This window comes from Archocentrus centrarchus, chromosome 8 (assembly GCF_007364275.1).
Source record: "Archocentrus centrarchus isolate MPI-CPG fArcCen1 chromosome 8, fArcCen1, whole genome shotgun sequence".
Taxonomy (NCBI): Eukaryota; Metazoa; Chordata; class Actinopteri; order Cichliformes; family Cichlidae; genus Archocentrus; species Archocentrus centrarchus.
In genome coordinates this window covers 5,475,920-5,501,855 of record NC_044353.1, presented here as the reverse complement: position 1 = coordinate 5,501,855, position 25,936 = coordinate 5,475,920, and the positions used below count along the sequence as shown (strand labels likewise).

The 25,936-nt window shown below is 44.2% G+C and overlaps 2 protein-coding genes across 3 annotated transcripts in view; both read right to left on the bottom strand.

The window, feature by feature from the left end:
* Positions 1 to 1,129: 1,129 nt before the first annotated feature.
* On the bottom strand, positions 1,130 to 8,380 carry LOC115784484 (uncharacterized). Of its 2 annotated transcripts, XM_030735720.1 has the most exons (6): positions 8,037 to 8,380; positions 5,401 to 7,286; positions 3,337 to 3,430; positions 3,124 to 3,173; positions 2,307 to 2,375; positions 1,130 to 2,009 (listed from the first exon to the last, which is right to left on the bottom strand). In XM_030735720.1, the coding sequence occupies exons 2-5, from the start codon at positions 7,282 to 7,284 to the stop codon at positions 2,334 to 2,336; spliced, it is 2,070 nt and encodes a 689-aa protein (XP_030591580.1). In that variant the 5' UTR covers positions 7,285 to 7,286; positions 8,037 to 8,380; the 3' UTR covers positions 1,130 to 2,009; positions 2,307 to 2,333. The 2 variants fall into 2 exon arrangements, with proteins under 2 accessions (XP_030591580.1, XP_030591581.1); XM_030735721.1 differs by lacking the exons at positions 1,130 to 2,009; positions 2,307 to 2,375; positions 3,124 to 3,173; positions 3,337 to 3,430 and adding an exon at positions 3,579 to 3,676.
* Positions 8,381 to 10,093: 1,713 nt separating this feature from the next.
* Positions 10,094 to 25,936, bottom strand: part of LOC115784483 (myosin phosphatase Rho-interacting protein-like) — a 28,657-nt gene continuing 12,814 nt past the window's right edge. Inside the window, exons 9-22 of the mRNA XM_030735719.1 lie at positions 22,720 to 22,818; positions 21,498 to 21,554; positions 21,338 to 21,406; positions 21,169 to 21,258; positions 20,982 to 21,091; positions 19,151 to 19,646; positions 18,349 to 18,447; positions 16,122 to 18,203; positions 15,880 to 16,027; positions 14,719 to 14,836; positions 13,209 to 13,368; positions 13,020 to 13,121; positions 12,261 to 12,347; positions 10,094 to 10,492 (exon numbers count right to left, since the gene is read on the bottom strand). Coding sequence (XP_030591579.1) covers positions 10,352 to 10,492; positions 12,261 to 12,347; positions 13,020 to 13,121; positions 13,209 to 13,368; positions 14,719 to 14,836; positions 15,880 to 16,027; positions 16,122 to 18,203; positions 18,349 to 18,447; positions 19,151 to 19,646; positions 20,982 to 21,091; positions 21,169 to 21,258; positions 21,338 to 21,406; positions 21,498 to 21,554; positions 22,720 to 22,818 — 3,858 coding nt within the window. The 3' untranslated portion in view covers positions 10,094 to 10,351. The remainder of the gene's footprint in view (positions 10,493 to 12,260; positions 12,348 to 13,019; positions 13,122 to 13,208; positions 13,369 to 14,718; positions 14,837 to 15,879; positions 16,028 to 16,121; positions 18,204 to 18,348; positions 18,448 to 19,150; positions 19,647 to 20,981; positions 21,092 to 21,168; positions 21,259 to 21,337; positions 21,407 to 21,497; positions 21,555 to 22,719; positions 22,819 to 25,936) is intronic.

The window sequence follows — 25,936 nt, the reverse complement described above, 5'->3', positions numbered from 1 at the left end:
CTTTCCTTTAAAACAGAGAAAAACAAACTCCTGACTAGGGTTTAATCCCGGGATCCGGGATTCCCGGGAAATGCGATCAGAACCATTTCCGGTTTCCCGGGAAACGTTAGACGGGAAACCGGGAAAAAAGTCGCGCGCGTCGATTTGACTTTCAGAAAGAAAAGAAAGCTAAAGTTAAATTTAAGGAAATATTGAGAGAAGGGTTCGTTTAATGCGAAAAGCATTACTCTTCATTTCAGGCACGTTCAGCCTCCGTTTAAGGCTTCAGCCTTCATCTCAAGCGTTTTAATAGAGGTATTACACAGTTGTACTTTTTTCCTCTTTAATTTGTTGAAATCGTAGGCAATGTGTTTACCCTAAGGTATTTTGTATTATATAATTTTATATTATTATATATTGTTATATTGCATTATATAGCCTATAAAATATGCCTGCCCTGAACAATAAAGAAATATCTGTTTAACTTCGAGTGTTTCTTTTCCTCGTTTGCAGCCGCTTACTAACAATCATGAATTAGGATACGGGCCTAATGTGTGAAGAAATTCTCATGAAATAGATTACTTTAACATATTTTGCTTTTTAAATGGAGTTGAGTAAAATATATATTTTTTAGGCTATAAGGATTGGCCAGTTTTTCAAAAGACGATTCACAGCGAACCTACTTTAACCCTCAGACACGGTGTTATAAATTTGCTGTTGCCAGAATGGCAATGACCAAGTCGTGGAGCATTACTCAAGGCCCTGTGTTATGCCATATTATAGTGTAGTACGGTAGTTAACTTTTCAATGACTGTTACAGCGTTCCACTGGTGGAGATATAGCGCAACAGATGTCGCCACGACAGCGTGGCTGAGCCTTTATCAATGCTGTGGAGATGAACCGTATTGTTTTGCACCAGCAGTTGTAAAATATCTTGGTATAATTCCATGTACAATGGAGGAATATTCGAATTATATTTGTTAAGGGAGTGTTGAGGAACGATACAACACCGCATAGCTCGAGCACTCCAATGTCGAGATGTAGGTTTTATTGCATTAATCAAGCCGACGTTGCCCCCTACTGGGCATAACAGGACATAGCTGGAAAGCTACCTCTACAATATCACAATAGGTTAAGGCCGACACAGGCTACAGAAGGCCTAATTAAAATAAAAAAATAAATAAACTTTTTCCCGGGATTCCCGGGAAATGGCTCGTCATTTCCCGGGATTTGATTCATGTCATTTTCGGGAAAAATATTAAACCCTACTCCTGACACCGCTAAGTGAAATGTGCTTGAATACGGTGAATGTGCAGCTTGTTATCTCCGTCAGCGAGGACAGGACGTCCTCATTTCTAACTGTGAATCTCAGCTTAGTGCGGCTTTATATTAAATTTAAATAATTTAAGTAGAAAAGGGAAGAACAGATGGACATAAATAACAGCTGAGTAATAACTAGTAAAATTAGACTATAAAGTGCATCATAGCAAACAGCCGTGCATGCAACTGGAGGAAAATAAATTATGTTATGACTGAACAGGAATAGAAAAGTAGTACAAAAACAGTAGAAAAAAGTGGCCTTATATAAAGATATCATACTCTATACCACACATCAATAAAGCTTATTTAAACTCTAACAATGTTCAAATAATAAACCAGTCCAAGTGTGGATATCCAGGAGGAGGAATAAATAACACACACACACACACACACACACACACACACACACACACTCTCAGCTCGGTAAGGAGTAAGGAGTGAGTGCCTGTTAAAGCCCAGAAAATCAACCCAAAGTGGCCCCCTGCTTCCTGCTTGTCTGTCGTGATGGGTGAAACCTTACCAGAAGATTTCTTCTTCTGCTTGAGCACACACACACGCACCCAAGCGCACGCACGCAAGCACGCACACACACACACACACACACACACACACACACTTTAATTAGTGTTTACAAAAGAAGAAGAAAGGAAAAAAAAAGAGAGATAAACAGCTGAGGTGAAGTCAGGCAGCCTGTCGCACCCTGAGGAGATCTGAGGACACAAACACAGGAGGACGACATCAGGCCAGGAAACAACACATGGTCTGTATAACAGTTTGCACATATCACACTGAGCACACATCTTTAGATCCTAAAGAAGTCACTGAATTCCATTTATTAATTTAAATGCATAAACAGACAGCGTTATCACTGCTGCACTGGGTTTGAACCCGAGCAGGGCTCTCTGACTCCCATCTCAGCCCAGGACACACTCACAAAACTGATTCTTAAACTTGTGTTTCATTTCCTGGTTAAAAAAAAAAAAAAAAAAAAAACACACAGTACAAACCTCCAGAGCCCTCTCGTGTCTTCTGTGTCACCTCTTCTGCTGTCTGGTTGCACTTGTGAACGGTTTGTTCTGGTGGAGACAAACAAGCATCAGTGGGAAATTAATTTGCGAAGTGCGATGGTGCTCAAACACTGCAGTTCCTCTCATGGCCACTTAAGGCTCCAGCAGCAAGTCAGTCCCCACAGGCTCACATGTTAAAATATCCAACTTTACAGCAGAAAAAACACGCTTGCAGCCTGCAGCAACTCAGGTAAAGCTTAAATTTGAGATGTGGCTGTTCTGACTGACAGGTGTCCAACACACTGATGCAGACTCAAAACCTGCACCGCCTCAGAGTGCAGCTGGCATCGCCAGTCCTTCTGCTCTGGAGAACTTCTGCAGGCTCGAGGGCCTTGTGAAGCAGGTGGAGAACAGTGCTGAGGCTGCAAAGCAGAACAAAAACTACTGTCGCCAGCTGCAGTTTCAAGATGGTGGAGTTGGAGAAGAAGCGCACTGGAGAGACACCCGTTTAAAATAATCTAATCAAAGTAAGACCTCCTTAATTACTATCATTTAATAATACATTTAAGAAAAAACAAGAGAGTCTAAATCTGTGGGAAACCCACACACAAAGCACTTTTGATTTTAACTCTTCTGTTAATTAATTAAAAAACTCATTAAAATGTTTTAATATTCAGTTAAATTTCCTGCTGCCTCCTTCCCCTCATTGTGTGTACTTTCACAAACTGCTCACTTCTGTAAATGTCTTCAAAAAGCTACAACAGTGACCCCTGCAGGCCGGGCAGCTCCTCACACTTGGTCTCATTTCTGTGCTTACCTTGTGCTCTGGACATCTCATTGAGAAGTTCTCCTCATTGAGGACGCAGCCTGAAAAAAAAACAAAAGCAAACACACCGCGTGAGCCTTCAAATCTCAGGACATTTGTCACTCTGAAGATAATCACAGCAGTGAAAATAACTAAAGCAAAGCGACAACAGAGCAGTCATTCATCGCTTCACTGAAGCACTGAACTCTACAGCTGATATCCTACCTGACTGGATGGCACATCTGTAGTGATAATTCCTGGGGCAGCCCTTCTGGAAACAGCCCATTATTGCGCCTGTTTGCTGGCAGGTGGCACAAATCTTAAAAAAAAAAAAAAGCAAACAAACAAAAAAATATGCTGAATGCCAAAAAAAAAAACAAACTTTGAAAGTAATGTGACTTCTTACACTGCAGTCTGATTTAAGGAGCACTGGAAGGACGTGCTCTGCTCATTTCCAGCTTCAGGTTTTCAGGTAATCCTTATTAATCAGCCTGTTTCAGACATAGGATGAACTGTTTTAGCTCCTCCCTGTTTTAAGCCAGCTTTCTTCTGATTGGGGGCCCCTCTTAAAAAAAAACAAAAAAAAACAGCAGGTGGGTGGGGCTTATGTGCTCACAGCCACAGCTGTATGTTGGAGGGATATCCACACTCTCCAACATCATACAGAGCCAAGAGTAGAAAAAAAACGCTCTGGAGCTAAACGTTTAGCACAGTGTGGCTCAGAGGGGTTACTTGTTCACACGCTGACCTCATTATTGGACCCTCAGCCTGTGTTTATCCTAAACATCCCTCACTGGAACAGGAGGTCCACTTTAAAAAGTGAAACTTTGATAATAAGAAAATCCTGTGATAAGGATCCCAGCTGTTGAAGTTCATGAAATATTTAATTAAGCTCTTGAAGCGACACCTTTGTGATCTACAGACCTTTATGATAAAGGTCTTTATTTGCTTAATCCTGGTACAATGACGGATGCTCCTGTGAAACACGGCCAAAGCTTCACATATAAAACCAGGAAAGTGTCACACAGAAAGGCTAAAACACGTAAACTTTTATGTCCTGGTGGTGTGTAGAGACGCACAAGTGTGGACTGACAATCACCACTTATACCTGATTTTTTAAAAAGACCTCAAAGCACCACCTATTACTAAAATAAATTACAACCGCAATGAGGATTGTTTTTTTTGTTTGTTTTTTTTAGATACCTTACTTTGAAATCTGTTCAAACTTCTCATCAATATGTTTGTTCTTTACGGCTTATCTCTTTATGTTTCATCTGATGGATGAAATGTTTTGGGACCATTTAGAAGTTTTAGAAAGTTAGATTTTCCAAGGACTTTTAGAAAGTTAGGCTTAAATCTAAATTGCTAACTATGCACCTATCGGGCTCCTGATTTAAATCTGATTGTAAAACATGCCATACGCATTCATACACAGTTGTATTTGCTGTGAGGTCAGAGTATATATCGGTAATCCCTGTGAGGTAAAAGCTTGAACTACAGACCACTATAAACAGTTTTTTCTACTCTTGGCTCTGTCTGACGTCAGTGAGAGTGAATATTCGTAATACAGTCATGTTAAACACAGAAACCCCACCCACATTGAGGCTTTTTTTTTTTTTTTTTAGGGTGGCTGCCAATCAGAAGAGAACTGACTTAAAGGGGGAGGGGCCAAAGCAGCATTCAGCTAAAGGCAGACTTGCAGGGCAGCACTGAGTATGAGATTATTTTTGAACTGTGAACCAAGCAAAGCTTCTCAGGGAGAGTTCCTGAACAAAATATGGAGCTGGAAATGAGCATAAAAGATCGACTTAAATATTATTTTGGGTATGGATGATCCAGTTGATCCGGCGAATTGACACCACTGGAAAAATAAAATGACACTTTATTTTTCAGCCCTTATATCTTTAAGTTTCACAAAAAGTGCCCTAATTTATTTTGGCCTCTTCTTTCTGTTTCATTTTTACACTGAGCAATTTTGACTTGTCATATTTTATGTTACTCAACCCTTCTACTTTATTTTCTAATTGGTTGTGTAGAATAATTTGGCTGCCGCAAGACAATTTGCCAAACTTACCTTACTCAAAGTTTATTTGTTGAAGGGCTAAAAGATTTAAAACAGTTATTTGTCATTTATATTTCTTTGCTTCTCCCTGAACAAAGGAAGGACTAAAAGGCAATAAAAGCAAAAAAACCAAAACCCCATGCATCTCAGTCCCAAATTTCACATCAGTGCATTTCTGATTTTCTGCTCAGAAACTGAACACAGTAAATCGCAGCTCCACCTCTCACCGTTTCCTGTGCGAGCCGCGCCGCCTCCTCCAACCCGTACAGCTTTCCTCGGATAAGAAAGATGCCGGCGGACCAGATGCCGCAGTCCTCATGGATCCAGCACTCGTTCAGTCGAAGAGAAACCTTTAGGGGGGCGTTGCTGTCAGCAGCTCCATTGTCATCTGAGGAATTCACCAAACTGCTTTTATAGAGTCCGTTTAGCTCCTCCTTCTGACCGTCCACACTGGGATAGTATGGCCCGTGAAGGTCCCCGAGGCCCATGACGTTGGCAGTGTGGCCGCACAGGCAGCAGAACAATGACGACTCAGACCGGCTCTCCGAGCTGAGCCGTCCCAGCTGGAAACAGGAAGTGTTGGGAACAAACCCGGACAGAGCCCTGCAAGCAACCTGCTGTCCTCCTCCACTGCGCCGAACTGTTGCCTCCTCCTCCTGGTAGTTGACCACGGTGCATGCCTGCCGCTCCATGTGAACAAACGGGCAGAAAGCGTAGGATTTCTTCTCCTTTTTGTCCTCTTTAGCATTCAAATACTTGAGCTTTATCTCAGGCTCTCTAGGAGAAAACAGCGGCGAAGGCCCAGTCTGATGGCAGTGTTTTCTCCGCCGCCTTGTGACAGTTTTTTTGTTAGCCACTGCACCCCTGTAGGCAGAGGACTTTGGATGTGGTGGTGGGATCCTGCAGTGCTGTTTCTGATTTGTTCTTCTTAATTTTTTTGTTTTAGGAGCCACAAGCGACTTCTTTTGTTTGCGTTTAATGCTTTTCGCATTTGAAGCTTTGCAGCGAGGCTGCTGCTGCTGCTTCTCCCTCTCCGGGGACTTCCTGTCCATCCGAACATCTGCGTCAGACTCCTCTGAATTGCAGCTCTCTCTTTGTGGCGACTTTACTGGTGAGTCGTCTGAGCTAGACACCCTCAAGGCGTAGTCCATCACATCATCGGAGTCGCAGCTCTCATTGTATATACCCACAGCGTCGTGTTTGGCTCGCCTGCTCAAGCTGTGGCGAGATACGCTATAGGTGAACGGCAGGATTTCAGAAACCGGCTTTCGTATCCGAGCGCTGCGGCGGACTTCTCTTTGCGGAGCTTTTTCGCTCTCACTATGAGGAGGAGAAGTTTTCTGGTAGCAGTTGTTTTTATTCTTCTGCTCAGTTACGGAAACTTCGATGACGTCGCTGTCGTCGCTGGAAACGTCGACGGCAGATTCAGCAGGGTTGCTGTAAACGGCACCGAGGTCCGACAGGAGAACTACAGGCCGGGTGTGATGTACGGGAATGTCCACCGAGCTGTCCGAGGAGTCATCCGAGTATGAGCTGTCAGGACTGGGCGAACTCAGAGGTTGAGGTAGGTGGTAACACCCTCGCTCCTCGTCAAGTGAGGACGCAGCGGGGGACAGGGGCTCCACCATGTGTGTCACGCCATCCTGGATGAAAGAACCGCACAGGAGCGGCTCCTTCGCAGAGGAGACAAGAAAGATGACATCAGAGCCGCTGTCACTCTCCTCTCCGCCGCTGCTTTCAGGAACCGGGCCACCGCTCTGCTCAGGCCCATAGAAACCCGGATGCCACAGACCACCGTGGACTCCATCATGGTACAGATCCAGACCTGGAGCCAGCGTTGAGTTCATGTAACCCCCCAAAGACTCTGGGCTGTCCTCCATGTCTCTGCAGCGCATGGGAGCTCCCGGCTGAGTGGCGAGTGAGCCGTAGGAGGATGAGGCTCTGGGTCTGTACGAGGAGGCGAGGTCTGTGCTGCAGCTCGGCGGGCGTCTGTGGTACCACTCGGGCTTCTTGGCCAGGTCCATGGCTTCAGCGTGGCTGCGGGTCAGCGGGTTGTAACTCTTTGACAGGTCCATTGCCATGAGAGGAGGATCCTGGGAGGACACGTCCATCACTGCAACACAGAGAGGAGCAAAACCTCATGATTCAGCCAGCACAGCTTCCCAGTAACTTTAAAAGCCCCTGAAAACAGTCACTGGAAAACCAGAACAACTAAAACTTTACAGTTTAATAACAAAATAAGCTCCATTAAAAAAAACACATCAGAAAATAAGCATGCAAACACACATATGCACAGACAAATAACAGAACAATTACATAACCCTGCCTCAGGATTATGACAGCATGAAGGCATTATGTCTATATAAATAGATAGGAATGAAGCAGCTTTCAGTATCAGATGTATATTATGTTCAAATATCAGTTATCAGTCTCCTGGATTGAAAATAATCAGTATTGACTGATACACAGTTTATTTCCCAAAAAAGACAGCACAACTCTGAATTATAGCATTATGTTATTATGTTAACCACGATAATCTTGGAGTGAAAACCTGATATAGCAGCTTTAATGTATGTATATAAAGAACATCAGGTAATAAATTAAAGTATTTTCTCACTCCCTAAAATTTCTCATTCCCTAAAATTAAATAATTTTTAAAGACGACATAGAAAAGTAGGTAAATGTCACATTAATGAATATTTGGCGATTAAGAAGACCGGTTGACTGGGGGGAAGGAGGGGGGGTAAATAAAATCGATAAATTGTCAGTTTTTCCTCTAACAGGTAGGCCCGTTCAATCAGAGCCATCCTAAAACCTGCATGTTACAGATTTTTGCTGTTTATTAAACAGCCGGGGATCTTACCCCTGAGGTATCGGCGGCTGGGGTGGACCTCCCCGGACCTGACACTGCGTGCTTTAGGGTGACACCTTCCCGGGAGCAGCGCGAGTAGCGCGGTTAGCTAACGCGGCTCTCCAGGCCCATGGCCCGGACTGGATGTAAACAGCAGCCGCGCCAGGCCCGGCTCATGCTAGCCGGACAGCAAGCAGACGTCGGCCCGCTAAGCTGCTGCGAAACGCTGCCGATACTCGACGCGATGACGACTCGTGAACATTTCCGCTGAGGTGAAATCCACCAGGTAAAACCCCGACCTGCTGCTACCATCGGTGTTTTAAAGTTGTCATCATGGACGCCACCTTCCTGCTGAGTCAAGTCACAGCAGCACCGGCGGAAGAGAAGGAGGCGCTTTCAATGTAAAAGCTTCAGGAAAACTCATTAATAGCCTAGCTATTAATTTATGTCATCCTTTTGGTTTTTGAACATATCAGGCCATTTTCTTCTTAGTATACGCACGTGGCAGATTTATTTCATATTTTACAGATCTAGTATAAATCCCATATCAGCCAGAATACCCTAGCCTAGGAGCAAATTTATGTACATCCAAAATAAATAAATAAATGAATGGATAAATAAAAATAAAGATACAAATCTGCATCTCCTGGAAACATGTTTCTGCTACTGAAAAAATTACCATCCAAAAGCCAAAACTTCATATTACTATCTCATAACCTGAAACCCCAAATTTCTACATAACTTGAAATTTTGAATTAATACCACCCCCCCCCCCCCCCCCCCCCAAAAAAAAAACTAACTAAAAATTCAGTGGCACAGTTGAGCTTCCATACTCTACAGATTCTGCTGTTTTACATTATTTTGAGGTCTTGAAATATTTTAAATTTTATTGACAACAGACCCCATAATGTGAGCTGAATCCACCAAAATTTTAATTCCAGATTCATAATTCATCAATTTATTAAGAGCAAGTCCCAACTACATTTTAGAGATGAGTATTTTCCAGCATTACAACCCCAAAGGCCAAATGATTTTTTTTTTTAACTTCTTGATGTAGCTTTTCTTTCCTAAAATGAAAGATCTGTCTGAATGCCAGCCTCCATCTGTAACATCAACACATTCAACATATTCTGCACATCATCCTTGAATTTGGGCAGTAAAGCAGTTTTAAAGCATGATCTAAATGAATTTTAATTCCAGTGATCACAGGGATGTAAAAACATCTTTAGAAGCCCCCTCTGAAAAAAATAAATAAATAAAATGAGGTTTTATGAAGCTTTTTCTCCTGGACTTAGACCTCTACCACCATTTCTGCTGCTGTGAAATTCTCCTGTGGGATTTAATTCCAGGACATCTCTTCCTTATCATGTCCCATAAGGCCTTTGCTGTTACTAACACACGAGTTTGAAGCTTATTGTTTCTAAAACTAAACCCAATTTACAAGCTTTAACTTGTCTTCTAACAATCAAAGCTTCTCTGGTTTGGAGCGATGATTCATAAATAAATAAATAAAACACAAATCAAACATTTGTAACATTTACAGAATTATCTTTTTTTGGTTACATTATATTCTTATTAAATCAATTATATCAGTAATACTATATAAAATGTTCATTTATTCATTCATTTAATAAAACAAACTTTCTCCTACAGCCCACAAAATTGGGCTTTTATTGTGAAATATCCACTGGGAAGTCACCTTTAACTTTCAGGTATCTTCACTTTCTTCTTCCAGGTTTTACACCGTCTAAAAGATTATTTAATGCTGCACCTTCGCGAGAGTTCAGAAAAACAATCAATAATAATAAAGAAAATAATAAAGTAGCTCATTTTAAAATTTTTGTGCAAATTAAAATGAAGTTCTGCCATACGGAGGACTATAACTGCCACAATCATAAATAAACGAGTCAGTAAAAATACATATACCATTAAAGGCACAGAGTGAACTGCAGAAGACAGATGTAGGTATTGATTAATTTATTAAAAAAAAAAAGATTTAACCTTTAGCACAAAGAAAGACAACATCACTGGTTCAATGAGCCAAATTCATTTAATAAAAATAAGTTTTACATTATCACTGCAGCATTAATGGCTGAATATAAATATAAATTACAGTGCAGCTGTATCAGCAAAAAAAAAATTAGTTTAATTTAAAAGATTTAAAAAATATTTTACAGTTTTTTTTTTTATGATAGTATTCAGTAAAAACAAACGCATCACAGATTCAGTGTCACAAAGGTTAAAGCAGTACAAACATCTTTATTTCTATTAAAATCTGAAGTAAAGGTGAGGTCAGGATACACTGAAGAAATAAAACGGATGAGTCGTCACGGTGACGTACGTCCCAGTGCCCGATGAGCCAGCCTCAGGTTTTCTCTCAGCTCGTCCGACTCTCGCTCTGCTTTCGCCCGCACGATGCTCAGCTCCGTATACATGTCCTTGTACTTCTTTGTCACGTTCCTCTTGTCCTGTTACACCAAAATAAATACATAAAAAAAAAAAAAAAATCAGATTTATTTAACGATCTTGTCCCAGGGTGTCCAGCTCTCCCAGGTTTAAAGCTAAAGTTTAACATCCAGGCTTGAAAGGAAAAAGAGGATCGGTGAGGTTTAGCAGGAAGTTACCCTGGACATGTAAAGATGATACGCTGTTTTCAGACTGAAGCACTTCTAAAAGACACAGATAACACAGAAAGGAGACAGAAAACTGAAAACCAGCGACGTTTGGAGGGTCAGTGAAGTCGGGCTAGGTGACAGACACAAAACTGCTCTTCTGCTCATCTCCAGTGAGTTTCACAAAAAAGTAAAATATAGAAATGAAAACTCTTTTTAACATTTAAAACTCCTCAGTGATTCTACACATCATGATGGAATCACTAACACGGCGAGTCCCGAGTCACCATCGGTTACCAAGCAGATTACAGTATTATTAGGCCCGAGCCTCCCGAAGGGATCGGCGAGGAGCCTATTGCATTCGCTCGCGCGAAAAACGAAAAAGGGTCAAAGTCGAGCGCGAAGCGCTCGACTTTGACAACGGACCCTCAAACAAGGTAGGTCAGGTCGAACGCTTCTCGAAAACGTATATATGGGGGTGAATGGAACAGCCCATAATTGAAATCGTTCGCATCAACAGCTAGCTTGCGCGATGAAATTGGGTCAATGACGAGCGCAACGCGCTCATCATTGACCATGGACCTCACGACAACGTGGGTCGTGTCGAGACGTTTCCGAAAACGTATATATGAAGGTGACTGGAAAGGTGCATTATTGGAATCGTTGGCGTTCTTCATTATTTTTCTTTATTATTATTATTATTATTCTTTAAGAGTAAATGATCGCTTATTTGACCCCCTTAACATATACGAAAACTCACCAATTTTTGCAAGGCAGCCAGGTCTGGCGAAAAATTTTGTTTTTTATTGGTGCCATTAAAAAACTCAAAAAAGTGGCGAAACAGCGCCCCCTAGAAATTTCAAATTTTGCATTCCTATGGGAGGGGCAAAATTTTTATGGATTTGTATGGAGGTCCAGAATTTTAGTTTCACTGAAATGCATGAAAATTTGTGTCAACATTCTTGACGTCATCCTGATCGAAAAAGCCAATTACACCTATACTCTATTTTCTAACACGTTTCCATGGCGGAGCCCGAAATGCCCCATTTTATTCTAATGGGAAAAAACGAAAAATCCCCCATACTAAAGTTTCTGCTTAGTTTGCCCGAAATACATGAAATTTGGTACACAGATTGCAGATGTCAGCCTGATCAAAAAAGTCAATCACACCTATGTCATATTTTGGACGCTGTTCCCATGACGATGCCAAAACTGCCCCTTTTTATCCCTATGGGAAAAAATGAGAAATTTCTTCGATAGAAAAATGACCATATCTTTTTCAAAACTGCATAGAAATGCCTGAAATTTGGTACACACATTCTTCACATTACCCTGAACAAAAAACCGACAGGTGAAAAAGATGTAATATGTAAGACGTTGCCATGGCAAAGTCCGGAAAATGGCATCTTTTTCCTTGAGTTACCCAATTCATCCATTTCAAAATTTCACATGTAGCGTGCCAAAAAAACGGCTAAAACTGGCACGGCCGGAAAAGCACGGTCCAAATCGGCACCAGCACTTGGGCGGCGGCCGGCGAGGGCCTATTATCGCTGCTTGCAGCTTTAATTATTATTATTATTATTATTATTATGAGTGCAGCCGCTGCTGTGTGTGAAACTCTCACCCTTTGCACTGACTGCAGCTCATCCTTCAGAGACGTGATCTCCTGCTTCAGACACTGGACCTCAGACTCCTTCACTCGCAGCGTGATCTGAAACGAAGGGAGCGTTTGTGACGGTCTTTGTCGGCCGACATGTAGAGGAGCACATTTACATATTTACACGTGAGCCGATCTTGAAAAAGACCCTTCACCTTCATTTTTTATATGGAGTCACCCGAGCATCACTCTGTATATCAGTGGTTGTAATTTCAGTTTTTGCTGCAGTTTGTGTCCATGGACACCAGAGGGCGTCCCATGCTGCTACCTGAGGAGCTTTGTATGATTAAAAAAAACCATCTGAATCCTGAGCTTCTGACTCACGGGATTCACTCGTGCACACGCTGAGCTCATTATTTGAAATCTCTCCGTGTTTAATATGAATGTCCACCGCTGGAAGAGAGCGAAAGAAGGACGAGGAAAAGCATTTAAAGAGCATCTTTTCACACAGTGCTTTTTAATTATTAAGTGCTGGAAATAAGGCGCCTCCGGCTTCACCACAAAGCCTATTTTCACTGTTTGTGATCTAACCTTCATGGCTTTGTTTGAACCAAAAAGGTCGGGGGCAGCTGGTTTAATCTTAAACAGAGTATCCACCAATGAGAGCGACGTGTTATTTTATTTTAAAAACTACAATCAATACCTCCCCTGAAACGTGGTGAGTACAAGGTTGATTCCACTTAAATCCACTTGATGACATGCTGCTGCTCCAGAAGACAAACTCACCTCCATCTCGTACACGTCCATCCCCTGACTGAGCGGCAGAGCGTCCTGTTTGGCCAGCGAACACAGTCTGGTGATCTCTGCTGCCAGGTGGCCGCTCAGCTCCTGAGCAGGTTAAAAAAAACCTTTAAAGGAAGCTGTTAACACCCTGACGCGCAGCCCACAGAGGATGGACTGAAGTGTGTCTCTCACCTGGTTTCTGGTCCTCAGGTCCTGGTTTTCCTGCTGGCACTGACACAGGGCCTTCCTCTCGGCATCCAGAGCCTGGACCAGATGTCCGTTCTCCAGACACTTGAGAGAAAACTGCTGCGATAAAACCTCGAGCTCCCGCTGGCAGGACGCCAGCTCCTCACTGCAAACACACACGACATTTTCAAGAGAACTGTTTGCAAACTCACTTATTTCATTCATTTCTATGTAGCTCTGCGAGCTGCAGAGCTGCTGGTGGGACACTGAGCTGTTCCCAAACAAGCTGACAAACAATCTCTCCAGCATGTTCTGGCTCTTCCCCAGGGTCTCCTCCGAGTGGGACATGCATGAAACGTCTCAACTAGGAGGCATCCTGGTTAGATGTCTGAACCACCACAGCTGGCTCCTCCTGATGTGGAGGAGCAGCGGCTCCTCAGACTTCTGTCTGCCACTTCACCCTCAGCTGCAGTGGTTACAACTTTTCATTCCCACCAGCACAGTGCCGGGTCCCAGTTTCACACATTTCCACCACAAAAAAAAAAAAAAAAAAAAAAAACACTCATGCACAAGCTGACAACCCAGAGAACTGCTCCAACTGTGAGAGCCTGCCATGATTTATGAGTTATATTCTTGTTTTTATTGCATTTCATTTCTCCTATGCATCTCCTTTTGTTCACCTTGTTTCAGGAGCGCCTTCCACCTGCCCGCCTCTTTTTTTTTTTTAACCTTTATTTATACAGGCAGTCCCACTGAGACTGAGTGTCTCATTTGAAAGAGAGATGTACTTCGAGAAACAATAAATTTTCAAATATAATAAATGTGCTCCGCCCTCATGTGTTACATCATGTGTCCTCTGCCAGACTGTCTTCAGGCTGGTAATATAAATATTTACAGTCTCCGACTGAAGAAAAAATGCTTTGGGATTTAAAAAAGAATCTCTGTTTCAGAAATCTTTGCGTGTTAGCTCCTCTGTGGTGTTGGCCCAGTTCTGTCTCCTGGTTTTCTCCTGGTTTTGTCTGCCTGACTGGATTCCTGTGTGCTGAACCCATCTTTACCCCTGTGAAGTGTTTCTCTCTGCCTTTACTGGTCTCTGGAGTTGTGTTGCTGAGTCCTAATTCTGTTTGGCAGATGCAGCCCACAGATTCTGCTCACTATGAGTTTCTTCCCATGGAAATTTCTTACTAACTGGAAATGTTACGTAACGTGTAACGTAACTTGTCAGCTGGTTCTCAGAGGGCACCGATGCAGGACCGAGTGTGCATCAGCACCGTGTTGGTGGAAAAGAGGTTTCCTGTGGATTCTGGCACAGAGCTGTTAGCTGCAGGTGGTTTGTTTCTTCTCATAAACGACCTGCTGCTGCTTCACGTCTTTGACCACCCAAACCAACTAACAGATCCCGACCCTGAACCGTGGAGAGTAGTCCTAATTTTTTTGGAACAGGTTTCCAGAATGACTTTTTGATTTAATGTCAGGCTCTCTCTGGTCTCGTATACCTGCTGGGATGTTCACGTACCTGTGCTGCCTGTGGACGTCTTCCAGGTTTGAGTTTCCGTTGCTGTTCTCGGACTCACATCTCCTCTGCACCTCCCTCTGCAGCTCCAGGCGGTGAGCGTTCTTGATGGCTTCGATCGCTGAGAGGAAGAGGAGGGAGGTCTGAATATCTGAAGCTCAAACTCTGTAATGTTTTTAGTTTCTCAGATTTGTTTTAACCCTTTATGACGGATGCAGCCAAATAAGATAGAGTAATAATTCTTTTTGCATACAAAACCAGAGGAGTTACACTTACATATCATACATGTCAACATGTCCCAGAGCGCCGTTTCCTTCCACTAATTTGCAGAAATCAAGTAAAAAGCGCACATTATAATCCAGATGGAGGTGCTTTATTTATTGATCTGATCAGCTGTTCACAGCGCTTCCTACACTGGAATACATGTCTTCACGTCACGACAGTATGAGTGCTACTAACTGCAAAAACAGGAAGTGATGTCATTTTCCCGGGTATTATAGTTTTTTTCCCTCCAAGGCCAATCACAGCTCCACTGGTGCTGTTGAAGTAATGTTTGACTTTGTGCCTTTCTGTGTATAAGTTCCCGGGACACTCAGAACTTTGACCAAACTATTGAAAATACACTTATTCTGATGCTGTCTTTTTGCAAACTGTGCACAAATATGCATTTTTTAAAATTTTTTTGTCATTCAAATTTCTGACTAAACAGTTTGAAGGCATGCTGCATGTGTTGTGGCTCATACGCAGAGCAGTAAATTTTATGCAGAGCCATTCATCTTCAGAATCTTTTTATAAAGTTACATTTTTTTACTAGCCAGCATTTCAGGATCTCATTTGACACTAAGTAAATTCACAAAACTTCTTTGCAGGATCAGGAACAGGACTATCGGTCTGATCCCGAAAAGCGCTGCTGATCTGTAGGTCTCGATGTACGCCACAGATCAGGAGCGCTAACACAGCACGGAGCCTACAACACTTTCCATGTCTGCTTCTCTCTCCCGCATTAGATTACATTGGGGTTAGCACTTTTTGGGGGGAGTGAAGAAGAAGTGGTTGCAGCACAGGCTTCATCAGGAGGCTAATTTGGCTTCTAATGCAATATATTAATCTAATTTTAATGGTGTTTGGGCGTTTCCTTATCTCTGATTGGCCGGCTTCCCTCACCTGTCGCAGTAGCGGCGCTCTCCTCCTCCAGCAATCTGTCCCTCTCCACCAGGAGACGCTCCACTTCCTGTTTGTGTCGACGCTGCAGCTCCTCCACCACCTTCAGGTGAGACTCCTCCATGGAGGCGAGTCCACGCTCGCACGTGGCCTGGAGGCACAACGGCCGCTCACGCAGGTCACACACAGTGCTTGGAACAGAACGTCAGATCTTTGGTATGAAAACAAATGCAAGCAGCACCTACCTTCAGCTTCTCCATCACGTTCTCATGCTGCATCTGCACTGAACTCATTTTATCCGCTATGGCAGTCAGCTGCTCCTCGAGCTCTTTCACTTTTACTCTCAGAGCTGAAATTAACTCCATGTTTCCATCTGCTACATCACTCTCCCCTAATTTTTCATCTGAGACCTTCTGTGGGATTTCCATCTCATCGAGCGAAGCCACCTCCTCTTCTTCTTGATTCTCCTGTGCAGTGCTTCCCTCTGTGCTCTGCTGGTCTGTATCCTGTGGAGAAATCTCATCTGTCTGGCAGCATGCGTTCATCTTAGATGCTTGCTGCTGTTCGAGGTTTGACAGTTTTGCTTTAAGCTCCCCGTTTTCCTCCCGGAGTTTGACGCAGTCGCAGCAGTTTGCATATTTTGACCAAAGTCTGCGTAACCGACAGCGGTACAGAGCTTCGGTCGCTGCAGAGTGAGCGAATGAAACGATCCAGGGATGATCTGAAAAGTAAAAATGGTACAGTCTGTCTGCGGCCAGCTGGAGTTCATCGCGTGCGGCGGCGGTGCTGAGGGAGGAGGCGAGCTGGTTTAGCAGAGAAATTTTCATCTGTGTGACGGCTTTAAAATGCTCAAAGTCGCACGAATCAAACACGCCCCTCTCCTCCGTCTCTGCAGTTTCTGACGCTGTAACGTTATTGCAAACGATATTTAAACCGTTCACAGCCTTGCTCTCACGTCTCCCCTCCCAGCCTTCCCTCGCTGCCTCCTCAGTCTGAAGCAGACGGCGGCCTACAAGCAACATTCGCTTCTCCAACATCATCTGTTCTGCCACCTCGCTAACCAGCACATCTACTGGGTCCTTCAGCTCAGATGCATCCTCCTTCAGTTTGTTCAGCAGCAAACTCCAAAACTCTTCCTCCCACTTCAGCCGGCTGACCACTGCAGGACTCTCCTCCTCACTTTCTTTATCCAACCTGTCGATCGACTCTAAAAGTCTCCCCAAAGCTCTCAGCCTCACAACCATCCCTTCTATCACTTTCTGGGTCTTTTCTTCAGAAGAAATGCTTCTGTCTCCGCCTTTCAGCCTCTCCTTCTCTAACTCTTCATTCAGCCTCCTGATGTCAGCCTCTGCCTCTGCAGCTCTTTGACGGTAAAGTTTCTCCACTTCCTGCAGCTCTCTGCAGGTCAGCTCTGATTGGTCCAGCTGCCTCTCCAGCTCCGTCAGCTTGGCCTCGGTCACTTCGAAACACCGGAGCAGGTACCCCTCCTGTTTCTCAGCTCTGTTCTTGTTTTCTTCCTGTACCGTCGGGTCACTCAGCTGCAGCAACACCTCCGTCGCCCTCAGGTTCTCCTCCAAGGAGGTGATCAGAGTCTGGGCCTCCTGGAGCTCCTGGTTCCTCAAGCTCAGCTCCATCTCCAGATCTTCTACCCTTGTCTTGCCCTCCTGCTCCACCTCAGGGAGGTGATGGGGCTCTGTGTACCGGCTGCTGAGCTCCGCCTTCAGCCTTTCTATCTCACGGTCTGCCTCCGTCAGCTGGTTCAGCATCTCCTGGTTTCGCTGGTTGAGAGCCTCATTCTGGCTTGTGAGCAGCTCCATCTCCTGGGAAAGCTTCCTCAGGGTCGCCTGATCAGGAGCCACCTGCTTCAGCAGGGAGTTGTCTCCCTTTGCAGGCTCTTCCAGAGCCCATGAGCTAAAGTGATTTATCTGTGTTTCTGAGGTGGGAAACAGCTGATGGCGCTCTGTGTCCAGCTGGTTCTGGATGTCGGTTGTCACTTTATCAAAGTTCATTCCCAAAACGCATCCATCACTCTGAGAGCGCTCGCTGTCCGATGCAGGTGACAGTAAAGGTGAAGCTGCCGTCTCACATAATAAATCCTCCAGTTCTTGGAGCTTGCCCCCCGTATCATGCAGCCAGATGCCGGGCAGCTGTGGTGCTGATGAAGGTGGTTCTTGGCCGAGCTGCTCCTTCATGTTCTGTCTGATAATGCTCTGCTGCTGCAGGAGCTCTCTGTACACATCTCTCAGGCTCTCTGTCGGGCCTTTAAGCTGCTTTTCTTTAATATCTGATAGGCAGAAATCTGTTTCAGGGCTGACGGGAGAATCCAGCTGAAGGGAAAAAAAAAACAAAAAAAAAAGTCAACAGAAAACAGATTTGCTGCCGTTTCTTAAAGCACACAAAACCGACTGAAACAATGAAAATCAGTCGTACGCGGATCAAAGTGTCTGAGGATAAAATCTGGTTTTCTCAGACCTGCTGCTGCTGCTGCTGAAATCTTTCTGCACTGAGCTGAGCTTCCTGTTCAAGCCTGCGACGCTCCGACTCCTCCAACTGAACCTTCAGATCTTCGACCTCCAATAACACAAAGAACACAGAGTTAATCTACAGAGCGAACACCTTCACGTCCTCCTTATTATTTTATAATTATTTTATAACTCACCCACTTTAACACTAGTAAGGCTTAACGTTGGGGCCATTTGATTGACAGGTGTGCGAGCACAGGTGTCTGAAACTGCTAGCTGCCTGCTATTTGGTGCCATTTGGAGCATTTTAATGGTTTTATCTGAGTAATAATGAGGCTGTGTGGTACACGCCATTCAAAAAGTTTGTGCTTCACTTAATGAGCACTAATTAGCAGGCACCTCTGTGTGTGGTGTACCTGTACAGTTTATGAATGGATCACATTAATTCTTCTATTAAAGATTTACATTATCAGTTAAGCTGTACAGTTAGGAGCTGCAATAATTTGGGGGCTTTGACCTGTTTTTATGGTTAAATTTACACATCAGGCAGACACTTGGATTCATTATCATTCATTCCTTGTCATGTTTCTTTGCACCTGATTAATTCAAGCCCAGTATTCAGCCTCTGGACTTTGGTTTGAGCCTGTATTTATGACTATAATAACATTCCTGTTTCAGCAGGATTTACGTGATAACTAAAGGGCTAAATTTCACGAGACTCGGTGGAGATTTGGATCGAAGACAAAAGAAAACCTCTTCATATTTAGGTGCAGGTTTGGATCACTTCCTTTAAAACTTGGCTGTCTGCTCACCGCCTTCTTGTAGCTGTGCAGCATCTTCTCCACCTCCTCTGTGTCTCTCTCTTCGGTAAATAGCGGGACCGTCCTCTCCGGTCTGAACATCGTCTTCTCCACCTGCTTCCAGCACTCCTCTATCTCCTCCTCCACTCTTTGCTGCGATTTCGGACTCAGTGCTCGGACGCTGCCCTCCTTTTCTATCAGAGAGAAGCCCAGCATCTTCTCATACCGTTTCCTCCTCTCCTCGCGCCGCTTCCTTCGCTCCACGTCACCCAGCTCCAGCGAGCAGGGAGATTTCTGTGCGTTGGCGTCCGCTGCCGGCTTGCTCTGAGGCCTGAACTCAGCCCAGTCGAAGGTTTTGTAGCGGCCTTCTCGCCGTCTTTCCGTCACACTGTTGTTTTTGGTGTGAGGGTCGCTCTCTGAGGGGCCGTCAATGGAGGGAGAGTCCCGAGTCACGTCTGGTTTGGGAAGGACCTCAGGTGGGCTGCAGGGAACGTGTTGGCCAGGTAAACTGAGAACAGGACGATAAAATATGGTGAGCAGGGCTGAAATATCTAGAAAAAAGAATCATCAACAAATTTTAATGTCACTTAAGAACTTCTTCGTCCAAGTGTTAGGGTTACCTATTTCTTGTTTCCTGTTTCTGTCTAACCTGAACAACTTCTTAATTTAAACCAAATCTGATCTGCTCAGAATCAGCTGATTTTTCTTCATTTGCAATAACTTTAGTATATTTAATGAAGCCTTGAAAAAGTTTTCCTTCATAATTTGAATATTTTCCAGGTGGCAGGCCCTGAAAGTACGCACGGGTTTGATTTTTCTTACAAAAAGCTTTGTTTAGGAGAACTTCCTGTTGAAAAGAAATCTCCCGTCTGCATGTCCCACTTTGTTTGAATACAATAACAGGTAGTGGCTCTAAGAGCTAATGCAGTCTGTCCATGCAAAAAAAGCAGAAATTAGATTAAAATTACATTTTTTGGGACATGCTCCACTTCAGTTCAGTAACCTGTTGCTTATTTTTTCTAAATAAATCTGTATTCAGTCTCTTTCTCTTGGTCTCCCAGCAGCAGCAGCAGCAGGAGGTCAGCTTCAGGAACGCAAAGGAAATTTCCAGCAAACAAACTTCACAAACTTCCATGATGCACGGAGAAGAACACGAAGCTCCAGCAATACCTGTGGTATGAAGAACGAACTCTATAAAGTAATAAAGTCGCTCTTCATGCCACAACAGCTGTGTTTCGAGAACCGGGTGATGTAGTTAAAGCCATATTATTCACAATCTCTTTATTTGACGGGGACAGTGCGTGTCAGTGGACGACAATCTAGGAAAATACAAGGCTCCCAATTTTAGTGAAACTGCTAATTTAAACCTGTGTGTGTAAACGAATAACACGTCACAGAAAAATTAAAGTGATCTCAGACCTGGTTTCATAAACTGCTGTTTGCTCCTGTCGCTGGTGATTCGCTCCCCTTTACGGACAGTAATAACAATAATGAATCAGGGAGTTGAGTATTTTCAGTCTATTTATTTCATCCTCCGGTGGATGTTCCGGTATTATCTGAGGGTCGGTGCTCGGCAGATCTCCGTGCTGAACAAACAGAGATGAAGGCGAGGGCTCGGAAACGAGGACAAACTGGTGCCTGAGGCAAGGACGCATTTACTTACAGGCGAACAGGTGGAAGGTGTTTGGGGTCTCCAATTAATATTTTTTAATGTGAGGAGCATCAGCATTGAGGCTTCTGCAGCACTAATCTGGCCTCTGCTTTTATATCTCATCTCATCTCAGTCACCTGTGAAACAGTCTGGACCAAAGCTGCCAAACAAAAATAAAGCTGGACTGATTACCTGGCCACATCAGGGGCGCTGGCCGGATGGACGTTCTTCATCAGCGCCTGGATCCAGTTCTTTCGTATCCCCGCGGTCATTGCCGACACTGTGAAGACGCCCTTCAGGGTCTGCGGCACAAATCCTGTGATTAACCTTCATGTTTAGGGCAGCAATGAAGTCACGACCTGTAGATGTGAAGACTTACGTGGATCTGAAAGCCGTAGTTTCTTTGCACCTGGTACTCAGACACATTGTAACACTTCGTTAAGTCGATCTCTCCTTCCAGAGCTGAAGCCTGCGAGGAGGGGAAGGAAACATCGTGATGATCTCAATGACGTTTATATTCTGCTGCATTAAAAATGATTTTAAAGCACCTCCTCAGCGATCGAGTCCTTGTAGTATCTCAGACTGTCAGTCGACAGCACAAACCAGTATTTCTTCCACTAGAGGGAAGCAGAGCACGTTTCACACAGGTCGTTAACATCCTTTAAATCATCATCACAGCATAAAACAGCCAGATTCTGCTTAATTTACCTGCTCGTTTTCATCCAGTTTGACCATCCAGCCTTTCTTGAAGTTTAATAAATCTGGCTGTACAGAAAATAAAAATAAAAAGTTTAAACATAACGAACAAAAGAAAGCAGAGCGAAGAAGAAAGGGATCCCGGCCGCTTCCTCTGACGTCTCGAGATGTTAGAAACCACCTGAGGAGATGCAGAGACGCCTGAACAGCCGTCAGTGGAGAATCTGAGCCGTGCACGAATTGAACTACGTGATAACTGAACATTAGACAAAGATAACCCAAGTAAATACAAAACACAGTTTGTACAGGATGATTTCATTTATTAAGGAAAAAGATTTCCAAACCTGCCTGCCCTGTGTGAAAAGTAACTGCTCCCCTACAGCCTACCAAAATTACTGCCAGAGCGCATCCAGTACTCATCCAGGAGGTCACAGAAGAACCGGGGGGGGGGGGGGGCTTTTCCCCCCAGGGCAGGTAGGTTTGGACAGCTTTTTTTTTTTTTCTCTAAATAAATGAAATCATCATTTAAAAAACTGCATTTTGCATTTATTTGTTTTTTTCTTGGTGTAATATTAAAGTTTATTGGATGATCTGAAACATTTAAGTGTGACAAATATACAAAAAACTAAAATCACTGCGCTGTGTAATGGATGTAATGGATGCTGTGTTTGCAAAACTAAAATAAAATGTTTGTTTTGTTCTGTTTTCTAGAAGCAGGTTAAAACTAATGTCTGTGCACTGGGATCAGTAAGAAGCGTCGCTCCTCGATTGGCTCGTTTCAGATTAAAAACGACTTATTCTGAGTGTTGGGAAAGAGGTGGGATTCCCTGCACCATTGATGTTTGAGTCAGATATCCATCTGATCCCAAATGATCTATAGAACTGTGTTTGTCATGCCACAGGTCAGGAGAAGAGATAACACAGCGTGGAGGAAGCTAACGGCCGTTGGAGGCATTTCACACCTGCTCCACCAACAGCTTTTCTCTCTATGTTTGCAGAAGGTTTTGACTTAACTGCGGTCAAAGCGAGTTTAAACGTGCCTGAGCAGCTCAGCAGAGACGAGTCTTTCCCTGATGTTTCCTTACAGGTAAACGGACAGTCTCTCCCTCAGCTTTCTCCAGGTATCAGATCATTACTCGGTATCAGGAAAAAGCTGCGCTGGTGCGTCACATCTCTTCTGGGAGCTTCAAGGACGAAACTTCCTTCAGATCAGTGATTTCTCTCAGTGACTCACCGTCGTGGCCGTGTCTGACGTCCTGCGGTCCAGAGATTTGGCTCTTCTCTGGGGAGGGGGAGCACCGAGTGAGGATGAGTCTCCACATGACTGAAGTTTCTGTAGAGGACAAAAAAAAGAAAGAAAGAAAGAAAAGGAGCCCAAATTAAAACCTAAACTTCTAAGAACTTCTCTCAGAATGAGGTTTTCACTAATGAGAAGACGTGACGTGTTTCCTGAATCAGGACAGAGGCCGTTTGCATGTGCAGGCTGCATTCCACCAACCAGAGTAACCGACAGTCTGGACGCTTGGCAGAGACCTCAGCCGTGAGGATTAGGCCTGCTGCAGAGCACTGCGGGGAGCCCAGCAGGCTTTTCTCCACTGCCTGTTAAACTCTCCCTCAGTGAACTGTTTGGAGGATAAATAATCCCCGATACTCTGCAGCTTTTGTTTTACTTTGCAAAATGACACTCCGAAACTGAGAGCGAGATTGCTGCACGCCGGCTATGATCAGATTTCATGCCGGCTCTAACAGCACGTATCAGACTCTGGATTACACCGCATTAAGTGAAACAAGGGTCCTGTCTTTCGGGGGGTTTACTTGAACCTCTGCTATTCAAAAGATTTATTCTTCTTCCTTATATAACCACTTTAAGGGGGAAAAAATATCCAGTTTAATCACAACAAAGCATTCTTTGTGCTTTTTTCTGGCATTTATACTGAAATCTATCCAAAGCCTCGGCACACGGAGGAGTACAGCGCTCTGACTACACTGTGAACCGCTCTCTTTCCTTTTTTCTGCAGACAGAGCCACTCCTCTGTTCAGCGAGGGCCTCCCAGAGCTGAGCGGGAGGAAGTGAAGAAGAAGCAGCTCTTTTGACCTTCCCCTGGCTAGAAAAACAAACACACCCAAAGACACATTAATGATCACGTGGCCTCAAATATGCTGCTGCTGTATTTAAAAAGGTAAATCCTCTGGAATAAGAGAGTGTTTAATCGAAGATTAACAGCGGCCACTGAGACGACCATCTGTGTGCTGCTGATTTAACAACGTTTCTGCAACAGCTTTGGCCGCTGAAACGAGGGTTTACTGAGAACGGAGCTAAAACTAAATTCAGGGATAAAATGTTTCATAAAGAGTTGATGGAAGCAGAATAATGTAATGCACTCAATGCACTCACTTTTCTAGCATTTTATTCTGTTCACTCCAAGCTGTTCATCTACCTCAAACTGCCACTTGTTGTGCACAACCAAGTTAAAATCACCAGTTAACATAACATGCATGTCTTTGCACTGCGGGGCAGGGCGGGGGGGGGGCTCGGAGTACCCATGCAGACATGGGGAGAACATGCAAACTCCACACGGAGAGGTCCCAATGCGCCATCATAACTGTGAAACATCAAACACGTACTAACATTACAGATGTTGAAGGATCTAGTCTGCATATTTCCAGCTCCAAATGTTCATCTACTCTAATAGAGGAGCTTTGCATCATCCACAGCTCAAAATAATCCTCCCTCTGTCCATCCTCTGTTTCAAAGGCGCTGTGTTATCTCCTCGCACTTTAAAGCCACCGACCCCTTTGGGCTGTTAGTCTGAGATGACCAGATTAAGGACATCCCCTCTCTGTGACATCATACACACCCAAGAGTAGAAAAAAATGCCTGGAAACTGTCTGAGGCTCACGGGGATTACTCGTTAAAACTTTGCCAATCCAACCCTGTGACATTATACAGCCATTCATCCATTTTCTTAACCAGCTCTGAGTCACCTGTCCCAGCTGTGAAGGGTATACCTGCAGTATGACAGTGGGGTGACATCACACCCCTCTTGGAAATTTGATTTTGTGACATTTGTGATCATATTTGAATGAAAGGATGGAGAGGGAAGTTATCAGCTAAACTGTCCACGTGCGGTGCACAAACACAGTCGGTCCCAACCACAAAGAAACCCATGTTATTAGTCAGATCATTCAGTTTAAAGGCACCTAGAGCGCAAACACAGTCGACTCAAATTACCAGACACCAATCGCCGCCACCTGCCTGTGGACACCTGGTCAGTCGAGGCTCCAGTATCCAGGGGTGCCGGTTTAGCTCACTGGGTTAGAGCAAGCAACCCATATGCAGAGGCCTGGTTTGCGACTCGAGGCCATTCACTGTACGTCTTCCCTCTGGTCTGTCTCCTAGCTTTCTTCTCTCAGCTGTTCCATCACACAAAGGCTAAAAAGCCCCCAAAATATATTTAACAAATGCAGCATCCAGGTGGTAACACTGTAGAGCTGTCATGGAGGTGAAACCTAATCCAAAATATTTTTTGTACCAGGCTGCAAGCGTGTTTATTTCTGCAGTAAAGTTTTAAAGTTGGAATTGACTTGTTTGTGCACTCAGACATGATGGCCGTTAGAGGAAAGGAAGCTTTTGGCTTCATTTTTTCAGGCCGTCCTTCAGGTTGCTGCTCGGTTCTCGGTCCTCCTGTGAAACAGCCTCAGCTGTGCTCTACAACATGCTGCCCACAGGCTTCTTTTAAAGGCCTCGCTTCTTAAAATGGATTTGCTTTAAATCTGCTTCTTTGGCTCATCTGAAGGAATCTGAATTACTTAAACCCTCCTTTCAGAAACAGAATTTCCTGAAAATATTTCTTGATATTTACTAAAGTAAGCCCAGTTTAACAGGTGATCTCGCTTTAAGTATCATCCGTGGGAATGTTTATGTGTTTGTTTTGCTGATCCTGTCACACAGACTCCTGTTGGGGTTTGCTCACCTCCTTAATCACTGGGGTCTAGCTCGACACAGTGACTAGCATTCACAAACAGATGTGCGCTTGGAAACTGGGAGTGGAGGCACTCATTCCTCTGAGTTTATCAGTAAATACATGACATCATGTGTTTCTTCAGCCTGTCAGCAGCGCTTTGAGAGGCTCGTGACGGCTCCTCGAGCACCTCGGCTCCTGACATTTAACTCGTTTATTCTGCGGAGTCCCTGCAAACTAAAGAGGAATGCCATCTTGCAGATTACAGCATGCCGTCTGAGCACCTCCAGGGGACCGAAACCAGTTCTGCTCACGGTGATTCACCGCCTCCCTCCCACCTGCCGACACACGCGCTCACTCACGCCGGAGGAAAGTCTTGCCCCGACATGACCTGATCGACTCGTCCACACGTTTCACGCCACGCTCTCATTGCTGGCGTGGACTGAAGACTTGAATGGGTCCTCGTGATGTTTGCGTCAGTCTGTCAGT